The sequence below is a fragment of the Leptonychotes weddellii genome, chromosome 8 (genome assembly GCF_054177405.1).
Source record: "Leptonychotes weddellii isolate Sample4059 chromosome 8, ASM5417740v2, whole genome shotgun sequence".
Taxonomy (NCBI): Eukaryota; Metazoa; Chordata; class Mammalia; order Carnivora; family Phocidae; genus Leptonychotes; species Leptonychotes weddellii.
Genome location: NC_138376.1, coordinates 17,792,430 through 17,805,947, shown reverse-complemented (window position 1 = coordinate 17,805,947; position 13,518 = coordinate 17,792,430). Strand labels below are relative to the sequence as shown.

Here is a 13,518-nt window from a genome sequence, read left to right as displayed (position 1 = left end):
TCAGAGGGAGAAGCAGACTCCCTGCCGAGCAGGGAGCCCGATGCGGGACTCGATCCAGGGACTCCAGGATCATGACCTGAGCCGAAGGCAGTCGCTTAACCAACTGAGCCACCCAGGCGCCCCAAAAAGTGTTCTTTAAAAAAGGAATGCCTAACATCCTTAGAGAGATCAATGGAGGATAATACCCATTAAAAAAATACAAAAGGAGAAGAACAGGAAATTCTGAATAAGGGGCAAAACCAGGCAGAAATAGAATGTAAATCGATATGAAAAAGAAACAATTAGAAATATCAGAAATGAGTAACAGAATTCATTGAAATAAAGAAGAGAAAAACAGATGAGACTAGACTCCATTGAGAAGAGAATTAAGAAATTAAGCTATTACTAAAGAACTCACCGAGAATACAGCACGAATACGTAAAGATTAAAAACCTGAATTGAGTTAAGTGAAGATAAAGAAGCTCCACAGTATGTGTTATTGCAGTTCCAGAAGAGAATGAAAAGAATGGCACAGGAGTGGCCAGAATTTTTCCGAAGTGGCACAAAACACGAGCCCTCCGATCGCAGGCACACTCTGAGTACGGAGCAGAATAAATGGAGATAAATGCAGACCAGGCCTAATCGGAATCGAACTGCAGAGCCTCTAGGATAAAGATAAAACTCTTCACATCTGCCAGGAAGAAAAGACAGATTCCCTAGGAAAAAACAGCGCTGACTGACATTAGACTTGTCATCAGCATAAGTCTAGAGAAATATTTTCGAAGTGCCAAGTAGAGACAATTATAAACCTACAATTCTGTGCCCTGCTAAATTATTGGTATGAGGGGTTTCAGACATGTAAATACTGAGAGTTTGCCTCCCACCTACTTTCTCGGAAGAGACGATTAAAAGATGTTCATGTGCAAGAACAAAAGTGAGCAGGAAGGAAGGCTGTCAAAAACTATGAAAGGCCTACGATTTCCCCCTGCTTGCAAGGTCACGAGGTGTCTGCCAGTCTCATGGCTGCTGGAGAGACTCCTGGGTCAGAGACGAAGGACTGTGACAGTACAGAGGCAGCATGGGCTTCCTGTTCACATCGCTTCTCCTAAAGCCCCAAACCCCAGAGGGGCGATGCCGAGCAGCTCAGGTGGCTTCTACTCCCACACTGGCCTTAGAGCACAGCTGAAAACCACCGAGCTGTGCAGCTCTGCAATCTTTTCGTTCTTGGATTATGTTTATTTCCTCGCTTTCCTTCCATTCCTTTGAAGAAACTGTGAGCCAGCCTGCCTCATCTTCGCCCCTGAGGAAGACATTATCTTTATTGTCCTGGTGAAAAAAAACAAATCTGCTCTTGCCCCCAAGGGAGAAACTAACTCTGTCTTCCAAGGGTGTTTGTTGACACAAGCGGTTACAGGTTGTGTGGAAATTCCATGGACAATTGTCTCCGAACAAAGAGGACAAATATAAAATTAAAAACAATTTTTTAGCTTAAATTAATCATTGTCTTAAATAACTTATTATTTTGTGTGTGCTTTTTAAAGGATAAAAATCTAATAGTTGGGGAGAAGAGCTGTTTAAAAAAAAACTAAGGTTTCTGTCTGATTTAAGACAGATTAGAGATCCTAAATAAATTTAGGCTTTAGATCAGTTTATTAAAGGATATGTGTGTGTGTGTGTATTAAAGAAAAGACATACAGGGGCACCTGGGTGGCTCAGTCAGTTAAGCATCTGCCTTCAGCTCAGGTCATGATCCCAGGGTCCTGGGATTGAGCTCCATGTCGGACTGTCTGTCTGGCCAGGAGTCTGTTCCTCCCTCTCCCTCTGCCCCTACCCCTCGCTCATGCTCCCTCCTCAAATAAATAAATAAAATCTTTTTTAAAAAAAGAGAATAGACATACAATTTACAGCTTTTTAAACTGAAGAAGGAAAAATATTAGGATATTTTTAAAAATTAACCAATCCAATAGAATACAAGAAAGGAGAAAATATAGGGAAAGACATAGTTTGTGGGATATATCTAAAGAGGTATTTAGAGGAACATTAATAGCCTTAAAGGCTTTTACTCAAAACTAAGAAAGCCCCAAAATACATGAGTTATTTTTTCGCTTAAGTAAGCTGGGGAAAGAACAGAATAAAACCAAATAAGCAAGAAGAAAGATAATGAAGATAAAAGAAATTAATTGGAACAGGGGAGAAATGCACTCCACTTTCATCTGTCTCTTGTTAATTACCTGCACTCTGGCACTTCAGCTGCCAATGTTCTCACCTGCAAGTCTGGAGACTTGGGTCCAAAGACATGAGTGCGCCTTTTCAAGGGAAGTGGGGGCAGTGGGGAGAGTAAAGGGATATGGGTGTAAAATTTAACAAGCAAAACTATTTCAAAGAAAAGAAAAAGGGAAGAAAACAGCTTCAGAAACCAAATTCATGTGACCCAGATGGCATGGAGAATTGTCCTTTTTGGAACTATCCTGGAAAATTTGGGAAGTATGGACACAGACCCCATAATGTAGTCAGTTCAACATGAGTTTGACTGACATTTATTAGCCGGTTACTGTAGTGCTGCTGGGCTACACAGGTAAACCAGACATTAGTCCCGATCCTGGAGGACATAATGACAGGGACATGAACCTACGAGGGGCACTCAGTACAGTCAGAGGACTTGGAGTTAGGGTGGCACATAACTCCATGATTGTTCTGTTCCTCAACCCCAAACAGGAAATAAAACAATTCTTGGGTTGGAATTGTCAATAATTGGCAGAGATAAGAGGTTTTCAAAAGGGCAAACTGTGAAAAACATTTATGGATTCCCAGGATTAGCTCAACCTAATAAAGTAAGGATATTATTCCAACCCCATTAGAGGTAGCCAAAATGCAATAAATGTAAGGATACTGCAGGGGAAGGAAAAAATATTTTTCTTTCTACCCTTCTAGGTGTCATCTGGTGCTCTGCCACAAAAGACAGATTAGAACAAACAACCTTATTAACATGAGCATCATGCATGAAACACGCAGATTATGAGAGAAGAGTAACTCAAGGCTTGGTTGGTAATTGGGCTTATAGAGCAGCTTAGCAAAAGAGCAATAAATTTTTAGAGAAGTAACAAGGCAAAGAAAAAGGATCTCGAGTCTGGGTGTGGGCCAATTGTGGAAAGGTAAATATATGGGAAACTAAAGGAAGTTACATGGGGCCGTTAGTCAAGTTCAATATGTAGATCCTTCTGGTGTAATCTCTGGGCTGATAAGGGTCTAGCTTGTCTCCAGTGATTGGAGAGGGGAGATGAGGCACCTTTGCAAGTTTTTTTGTCTTGCTCTTAGGCAAACTGTGTGCTTGTGTTGTGTTGGCCCCAGAGCTGAGAGCTTTTCTTGTCTCAGCTTCTTTTCAGTTGCTTTGAGCTCAAAGTAAACCTTATACCAAAGTGACATGTTTGCGGGTGGCATTTTTTGCTACTCTCTGATAAGAAGGGGGGATTACAAGGGTGTTTAGCATCAGTGTTCATGAAGGGAATAAAGTCTGAGTTGGGCTGACCTCACTAACTGGGGTGTGCCACCCGCCTATATCCCAAGCCATGCGGAGCTCACTCAGTGCATTTGCTGCAGAATTCACGGTTGAACCTTAACTCTTTTGCATCTTAAAGGTAAAGGCAAAATCCCTTCTTGAATATTTTCCTTCCTTCCCCAGAGTTAATCATTGTTTTGAAGTCCAGTATAGCCTTCCCATATCTGTTTTAATACAATTTATACAATTTATTTATACATATGTATTATTGCCATACCTGTTTTTAAACTTTGTATAGTGAATACATCTTAATACAACTTAATACAACTTTTTAAAAACTCAACATATACTTTTTTGTATTTCAGCCATAGTGATATATGTACCTCTAGTTCATTCACGTTAACTCTTGTATATTTTGTGTATATTGATATATATGAAATAGCAATTATTATATGAGGTAAATACTAATAATCCTCCATTTTTCAGATGAGGAAACTGAAAACAGAGATTAAGCAGTTTGTCCAAGTCATATAGTTAGTAAGGAAGATTCACATGAGGATCACAAATTTTGCCTTATTCCATTCCAGTAGCTTTTCCTGTTTCCTGCCTTGGGTTAGGATTTATAATGTGACAGAGCAAGGGTGAGAGAGGGTATCCTTATGTTGTTCTTGACTTTATTTCGAATGCTTCTAAAAAACTTTAACTTTAGTATGTTTGCTATAGGTTTTCAATAAATATCTTGGAAGGAAGGATGTTGCCTTCTATTTATAGTTGACCAAAAAACCTCTTTTTTCTTTTAAATAATAAGTATTATATTTATCAAATACTTCCTGTCTCTGAAAAAAAAACATGATTTTTTTTCTTTATATGTTGATTAGTAGATTGTTTTTTGGTTTCAAAGCATTCCCGTTATTCTGGAATAAACCCTACTTGGTCATTTTGTGTTCTTACGTTAATATGCTGTTGAATTATATTTGCCGAAGTTACTTTTAGGATTTTTATGTAGGTTGTAAGGTGAAATTGGTCTACAATTTTTAAAAATTATTCTGTGATTATCCAGCTCTGGCTTAAAATTTATAAACTCATGAAATTAGTTGATTTTTCCCTCCTTTTCTGTTTCATGAAATAGTTAGTGTGTTAAAGATACTGCTTCACCTGAAATATTTGATAAAGTTATACTATGAACTATCTGAGTCTAACACTTTTGGTGTGAGATTTGACTGATAAATCAATTTGGTACAGTGCCAATCAGTTTAAATTTTCTGTCTTAAGTGAAAATTATCATTTAATCCAAGTTTTCAAACTCATTGTTACTAAATTGTTCATATATATTTTGACTTTTAAAGTCTCTACTATGACTGTAGTTTTGATCACCTCTTCAATTCTAAAAAAAAAAAAACACGAGAATTATAGAGATGATCTCAAAAGAACAAATCAATTCATGGTTATTTGATAAGACGAATAAAATAGACATTGCTCATCTAGATCAAGAAAAGAAATGAGAAAACAAAAATAATACCAAATGCTATTTAAGGGCTGTGAAGGGATTTCATTAGAAAATGGAACCGGAAGATATGAAACAGAGAATCTCACGCATGCTCCCTCAGAATAATGGAACTTAAAAATGGAGAGACTGATTCCCTATAAATGCCTGATTTACAGTGGACTGAGACTCATCTGACCAATGAACATCTGCTAAGAATCTTTCACTATCCTCCAGCCAGTGAACTCACTGTTTGAACTCTGGTTGGCCTGCCTTCTCTGGGCACTCGTTCTCATTAATACAGCTGCCCCAAGCCCTCAATGGACTTGCCTGCAGCATGCATTTTCCGAAGTGCAGTTCCTCTGCTTTTCCTGAATAAACTCAGTTTCTGGTAATTCGAGCTTGCCTCAGTTTACCTCTTTATTTAGGTTAACAGGTTTTTTTTCCAATTCTAAAATTACCTTGTTCTGTGATTGTGGATTATCAAGTCCCTACCAAATCACTTTGCCTGTCCGCCTCTTCTTTGTCATTCCACGTGGTCACTATCTCCGTATCACAGCATAGCCAGGGATGGAGGCAAGTGTCTATGTCTTATTTACCTGCCATGTCCATTAGCTGGTCTGGTTAGAGAAGAAGGAACAGCTAAATTGATTGATTGTAACGTAGCCATTGCTCACACAAGGTAGCCTTATGTGCTCTTGATGAATACCTACCATGTCATGGGGACTGTGCAGGGTAATAGAGATTTGGAAGTTAAAAAAAAAAAGATACACACCCCACCCTCAAAAATTGAAATATACTGGAAAGACAGACATTAAGTAAGTAATTACACAAACAATTACAATAATGAAAGGTACTATGAAAGAGAAGCATAGGCTGCCATAACAAGGGACTACTGGAGTCTGTGAGGGTTAGAGGTGAACGTGGTAGCTGAGGAGCAGAAGTAGGGTAGGGACGGCAGGAAACAGTATCTGGAGGAAGCCGCATAGTGTGTTCAAGAAACCAAATAGCCAGGCTGGTGTGAGCCTGGAGAACACAAAGAGCTAGAACTTTCCAAGAACTGGGGACTTATCCTAAGATCAATGGGAAGCCACTGGATAGTTTTTAATACCACCTCTGGCTAAGCATCAGAAAGCCTACATTCCAGTAGCTATAGATCTGTAGTTATCCTTTCAAAACAAACTTTTATTTTCCCCCTCAAAAAAGCAGAAGTCTCTAGTAGGTATCCCATTTCTGACACATACCAGTTAGTATAGTGAATGCTTCCTTTAGATAAACCATTACTTTAAACTTGTTATATATAATTTGTTAGCTTGAACTAGTTTGCAGTGCAACAGTCTGGGCTTTTCTTCCCGGTTTTTAAAACTGTAATTTACTGTAAAATGCACTTTTTAATGTCTTGGGGACCTCTATTCTGGCTAACAGCATTATTTTGTTATTATCATGTTTACTGTTGTCAATGGGTTGCGGACACAAATGCTCAGTTGGACACCTCCCATGTCTGTCATCAGAGCTCAGCGGTACCTCAGCTTGGGTCGACTAAAGAGGGCCATTGCATGCGAATTCTTGGCAATCCCAGCCTTTTATCCAATCTCCCTAAATTTCCATGTTCCTGAAGGGGCGATAGGATGTTGTCCAAGGGAAAAGCTACTAGTGTAACCACTGTACTCCTGTATGTGTTGTTACATTAACCTATGGATGATTTATCACAGGATCTTGACTTTACTGTAGGAGATAAAACAAAGGATATTTTTCAGGAGCCATGGTATTTTGTCAGAAGCACCTAGATGGTAGCTTTATTATGTTCATTTGTAATGTCTGTTTTGAACTGATGCATTTGTCTGACAACTTTATTGATATTTCAAGTTGAATAATCATTTTTTATTTGAGTATTTGGTTCTTCAGAGGTTTTGTCATTTAAAAAGTTACACTTTTTCTGATCAGTGATTCACCAAAGGGTTTATAGTGATATCAGGCTTGGTGTAAACCAGTTTATAAATTTGCTCTTCTACCAGATTTATTTATACTTTAGCACATGTCCCCTGAGGACTTCATAGTTATATAATGAAACATTTTTTATTGTGGCAGTAACTTACAGACAAACATTTATTATATATATATATTTATATGTATATAAGCCACGTAAACAAAGGCAGTAACTTTTAAAAGTATCTAATTTTAAGTGTCTATCCAATATAAGGATGAGCTTGAATAAACTGGGGAAAATGGGATAAAGTGGGGGAATTGGCTACATTTGTGTTTATCTATCCTTAGAACCATAATTTGAAAAATAACTCCCTAAGTGACTACTTATCATCCCAGTCCTTTATTTTAATAATTAGAAATACTAACAAATAATGACATTACTAATTGAAATATCAATTTTGACAAGCCTTTACTTATTTCTCTATTAAAATGACTTCCTGAAAATAACACAGGAAGTTAATGAATTGCTTGTTAATTAAATTTGAACTTTTTCTCCTCTAGTATTCAAATGAAAAAACTGAAATATGATATATTCAAATTGCTTTATACTAAATTGAACATTAATGGTTATATAAATATAATATATGGTAGTGTTACACATGAATGTAATAAGAATCTGTAACATTCATAATGGAATTTGCTAATTTTGAATATTGGCTTATCTTTTAAGTTCATTTTGTTCCTGAAAATTCAAGTGCTGAAATAATGTTTTACCAGCATTTTCTAATTAGCCAAGTGTAACTTTCCATGAAAAATTTAAATATTCTCTCATCCAACTAACAAATCAATCTATGTTTTCTCCTCTTGTTTTGTTAGCCTTTTAGCAAATACCCTGCTGTGATAAATGACATCTCATTCTGGTTGCCCTCTGAGAATTATACAGAAAACGATTTCTATGACTTAGTACGAACAATTGGAGGAGACCTGGTGGAAAAAGTTGATCTGATAGACAAGTTTGAACATCCAAAGTAAGTAAAAAACTTTCTGATTTTATCCTTTTTTTGTCTCTATGTGACAAATGGCTTATGGAAATATATAATAAAATTTTGCTGAAACTCAATGCATATGAGACAGAATATCTCTAGAATTTATAGTGAATATATACTTAATCAGAAAAGACTTTTATATCAGTCCTTTCTGAAAATCTTTCTAAAATGCAAGTTTAATCTTTCCTGTCTTAGTAAATAGGTGAGACAGAATGTTTTAAAGATCTTAAGAGTTTTTCAGTATTGTTTTTAGAAGTGATTTCTTACCATATCACATCCCAGGAACAGAGGACATGTGGCAGAAACAGGGGTTTGTGGAGAAAAAGCTGTTTTGTCAGTCTCTCAGGGAATATTTATTAAGCACTTGCCGCATGCCAAAAGCTGTATTAGGTCCTAGGATAAAGTTTAATAACCTTATCAGGATCCATCTCAGTGTTGGCCTGTCTTCCTGGGTGTGTGTGTGTGTGTGTGTGTGTGTGTGTGTATGTGTGCGCTGTAGTCTTACACTAATCAGATTTGACTCTACTTTGGTTTTAGAAAAGTTTTCTTGAGTTATATCATTAAGGATTTGTTCTGATCCATTGTTCTGTTTCATTCTTCCGGAATTCCAGTTCTGCATGAGTAGGCTCTCCTTTATGTGACTTCTCTACCTATTACTTTCTCTCTAATGTTTTAAAACTCTTTATTTACACTTCATTTTGAATGCTTTTCTCATTGCTACCTTCTCTGTCCCTTACTGTTTTCTGCAGTCTCTTCTTCCTTGCTCACATTCCATTTCCATCTTCGATTACTTTGTTTTTCCCCCTTGTATGAGTTCTGCGAGCTCACATTTCAGTTCCTCCTGTTTTCTTGCCTTCTACTCTCTGAATTATTTGTTCTTCGTAGTTTTACTTCATAGAGGAATTGCTTCATTTGGTTTTAAAAAATCTATTGCAAGATATTTGCCCAACAATTTCTTACGATCCAGGGGCAACATTTTTTTTCCTATGACTTCTTTGTTAAAAAGTTTTTCTTTCATCTTCCTTATTTTTTCCCCCAGTTTTTAAATTGATGTACCTGTGGTATGCATATGATTTGCCTTTTTGTTACTTGTATTTGAATGGTATTGGATTTTCTGAACCAGCTATGTGCACAAAGTTGAGGTGTGAGGGTGGGGGTTGACATGGCAGGTAGGGGCTAGGGTGATCATTCCAGCTAGTTGTTTTCACCACCCTAAGGCTTTTATCTTCTCCAGTGCCAAGAAATAAGTCTTTCTTTGAATATGGCTCATTAATCTCATTGATTCCTTGTATAGTTCTGCATCCCACCCCAAATCTTCTCTTCTTACAAACAAAAGATTCGCCTTTGTTTACTTCAGTTTCAATACTTATCAGTGATAAAGATTTTGAACTTCAGATTATAACCCTCAGCTCTGAGAAATATGTCTTTGCTAGTATTTTCTGAGAAATGCCACTGTTTCTGTTTCTTTCCTTCACATCTTCTCATTAGCTTCTACTTGCTTTGAGCTGCTTTTGGCAGCCTTTAAATTATTTTGGAGTTTGCAGATGATATCTGTGCCCTAACTTTACAGAAACAGTATATATGGAGCAGCTTGGGTTTTTGACATGATGGAATACCCATTCAGTCCAGGACTATTCTGTGAGAGAGAAATTTCCAGGAATTTCCATGTTGATAGTGAAATTCCAGTTACTTACTTTTGAAGAAGAGGGAAAGCGTAGGACTAAGACTGATTGTTCAATATTAACTGAGATACCAAAAGGACATGACTTGTTATTTTTTCCCCATGGTTGTTTAATATGTAGACAACCCTTGGGTATCAAGGATTCAGAATCTATTCCTAATTTTATACTTCTCAAGCTTTGCTTCCTGCCGTTGCCTTAGCCCTACCTCTACTCTCATATCATCAGTGTCAAAAGTTAGAGGAGTAGCCCTTTCTGGTTGGAGATGATCAGATCTTAAAGGTTAGAGGGAGATGTTGTTGCCTGGATGTGGAAGTAAGTGTGGTTTGGGGGCGGGGTAAATATTGTTTTTATCTGACTTGGAGGTGATCTGCAGTGGTGAGAGTAAATGCTGAATGGGCATGCTAATTGGAGAAATTCTGTGAGAATGAGGTAGTGTTGGGGTCCTTTGACCACGAACACACCAGGCAGGCAGATATTCCATTAAAAAAAAAATCACTGGACTATATAGGAATGCTCTATTGATGCAGATCTATACACACAACCACATACTAACTTATGAAAGTAGGATTTGTCCAGTTGCTTCCAGAGGAGACAGTACTTTTGCTTGGAAATTTGAAAACAACCAACCAACCAAAAAAATACTTTTTATTTGCACTGATCTTACCATCTTTTAAATAAATGTTAAACAGATATTTAAGGCCAATTATTCTGGAGCTATGCCAAATGATTAGTCTGCTCAGAGTGTGCACCTATCTTAATAAGGGACTTGGTGGTTGGAGTAAGGTTCCTGTGGCAGAGATTGCTAATTATCTCTCAATATCCAGTCCCTCATTTAAAATATAATGTAACTTTGATTTTTTATCTAAGCAGCACTATAACTAGGTGTATCTATGTGGCCAAGTCTAGCTAATGATTTATAAGTAGAAGTGTTTAGGTATTTCCAAAAGTTTCCCTGAAAAGTTAGGTCGAGGCTGTCCTTTTTCCTTCCTGCTACTTGGATGTGAACGTAATGGCTGGTACTCTGGCACCCATTTTGGACCATGGTGTGACCTTGGCAATGGAAGTCATGTCGAGTACAGCCTGGGTCTCTGGCACCGGAGTGTCAGTTCAGCCCTGGACTTTTATGTGAGAGACAAGTGTCTTGTTGAAGCCATTGTTTTTAGATCTTTGTTACTAGCAACCAAAGGTAAACTTTGCTATTATAGCCCTGAGGAAAAAGACAGACTTGCGGAAAAGGATACATTATTTAGTAATAGTAGCTCACTGAGTAAAGATCCTCAGGAAATACCTGTTGAGGGCCAGATAGTAAATAGTTTTGACTTTGTGGGCCATAGGGTCTCTGCAACATCTGTGCCCCCCTCTGCTATTGTAAAAGCAGTCATGGACAAAATGAAACCAAACAAACATGGCTGTGTTCCAGCAAAGCCTTAATTACAAAAACAGGTGAAGGGCTAGATTTGGCCCATAGTTTGCTGACTGCAGATGTACAGGAGGGAGCCACATATAATTTTTTATCTGACCCCCACTCACATATTCTAAAATCCTCCTCTCGGAGGTCTTTTTTCCTTGGGCACCCTGCACCCTCCCATTCTCCCCTCATTAAGAGTTCCTGACTTGGGTGGTGGCAAGTGAAGGGTCACCTGACCTTGTACTCATCAATGCATATCTGGAGCTCAGGACTTAACTTTATTTTCTAAACACGGAAATTAAATACTGCTAAGCAGTCCAAAGAGCTCTGACCCTTTCTTTGCCTACCATCAAGAACTGAGAAATGCTAGTGGCGAGTGAAAGACTCTCTGAAATAAACAAGTAGTTGAACAAATTGTGTGTTAATTTTTTTTTTTTTTTAACAAATTAGGTGTCATTTTGTGAACAAGAGCAGATCCCAAGATGTTTCAGGGAGACATAAACTGCTGAATAAGAACCTAATTTCATAATGTTAGACAAATGGGCCCATTTTTTCTGGGTTACAGATAACAGTTTGTGCCCTGAAGGGTTACAGATAACAGCTGTTCAGGTTAGAAGAAGATGACTTTTTGTTCTAGTCCGTCATTCGGAACCTTCTCCCAGAGCATCTTTGCCACTTAATCTATAGGCCACTCACTGTGCAGAGGCATTCTTCTAGTTCCAAATTGCACGTAACAAAAAGTAGAGTAGTGATGACTTCTGAAGAGGAGATCTGCGGTCCCTGGGTGTGCTTTGATGCCTTTGCAGCATTTTACTATATGCATAGTGCGCGGAGTCATGAGAAGACTTAGGGAAATAAGTTCTGCATGTCAACATACAAACCTGGGTATCTGTTGTTTGACGCGTTTATGAGTACAGTGGTCATTTTAGTCTCTATGTCCGTGCCTGAATGAATTATGGGGTACAGTGTTTATTTTCTCCTGTAGCACAACTACTTAAAACACTTCCTAGCCCCAGGTAGGAGAGAGAACAAAGAAGAGCAGAAAGAAACTTAACCATTGTCTTCGGCCACGAGCACCTCATGTGGGGATGCCACCAATTATTTGTGAGCTGTGGAAATGGACTGGAAAGTGGGCTCGGATGGGACGGATTTGGGTTGAGCCCAAGGTGGAGGTTTTTGGAAGTTAGAATTAGGGGATTTAAAAGACTTACTTGACTGGACTGCAAGGAAGGGGTGGTGGGGAAAATGCGCCAGGTGTCTGCAGCAGGCTCTGCTTGGCCGTGTCCCCAAACCAGTGCTTCTCACAGGCCTCCCCCTTGTTCCTGGGACTGCTGCTTGTTTTGTGCATCCTGCTCAGACAGTTGTGGACACGCTTTCCTGGATCTGTGAACCCACAGTCAGGGTCTAGTTGGGGCCAAGATGCTAGCGGTAAGCATCCTGAGCCATGGGCACCAAAGGCGAGTCCCAGCTCTGTTCAGCCCTCCTTGATCCAGTTAATAGTTCTGTTCTTTATGTGACCACTTGCAGTTGGGACAAATTTGGTACAGGTCGGTATACCAGAGCACTTGTTCAGTATTTTTTAACAGCATGCTGAAGAGGGGCTTCACGAAGAGAGGCGCTTTCTCAATGTGGCTGGCCCCCCTTCTCAGTGGGTATGAGTCACGGGCATTACCTGCTCCTAACCGGCCACAGCAAGGCGGTGGGAGCCCCTGTGGATGAGGCAGTTTGGATGACTTCTCCTTCCTTCTTCCCTTCCTCTCGTCTTTCCCTCCCTTCTCTCTCTCTTTTTTTTGGGGGGGGGGGTATTTGATTTTGCTTTGGCAAATTGCATCCAATAAAAACATCTGCTCTTCTTTGTTCTCTCTCTTCTTTGTTCTGTATCTTGCAGAGTTCAGAATGCCCTGCCCAGGCCCCGAGTCTAAATGACCTTTAGGTGTCAGCGCTCAGCACCAGTTGCTACCACTTTGCCCAATTCTGACATTCTCGACAAAGGAATCTCGCTGGCCTGAGATTTTCTGGTCACTGACCAGCTGGAGGACAGGTTCTCCTCGAATCAGGTGCCTGCCCTCACTCTAATTAGCCACACGAGTCACATGGACAGACCTCTGACCTTGTTTTATACGTCGGTAGGTTTACTGTCTATACAGATCTTTCTTTGTTTTCTCATTAGCCTGAACTCAGTAGCTTCTGACTGAGGCACTGCCATTTTTAGACTTCCTTGAACTTCATGCAAAGAGGCACGTTGTAAGAACGTTAGCCAGTCGCTTCTCGAGTTCCTGTGTTATAGGAGACATGGGGTCCACTGGGACCACAAGGATATTAAGGCAAGATTCCAGTTTTTATGGGGCCAAATAACGAAGGAAAATTAACTAGCAATAAAAAGTAGAAGGTAATAGTAAGGTGGGTTAAGCCTAGTAAGTGGCCTACACAGTTTCTGATGCCCCGTAAACCTTCACTGTCTGAGGGGCAATGTCTAGGGCTATAGATTCAGAGCAGGG

General features: G+C 39.1%; 1 protein-coding gene across 14 annotated transcripts in view; it reads left to right on the top strand.

Moving 5' to 3' along the window:
- Positions 1–13,518, top strand: part of FARS2 (phenylalanyl-tRNA synthetase 2, mitochondrial) — a 471,129-nt gene that overhangs the window by 269,329 nt on the left and 188,282 nt on the right. For all 14 annotated transcript variants that reach the window (XR_014147549.1, XM_081827736.1, XM_081827742.1 and 11 more), the window contains one exon: positions 7,761–7,912. Coding sequence is in view for 13 of the 14 variants with exons in the window: in XM_081827736.1 (XP_081683862.1) it covers positions 7,761–7,912 (152 nt within the window). In the remaining variant the exon portion in view is untranslated. The remainder of the gene's footprint in view (positions 1–7,760; positions 7,913–13,518) is intronic.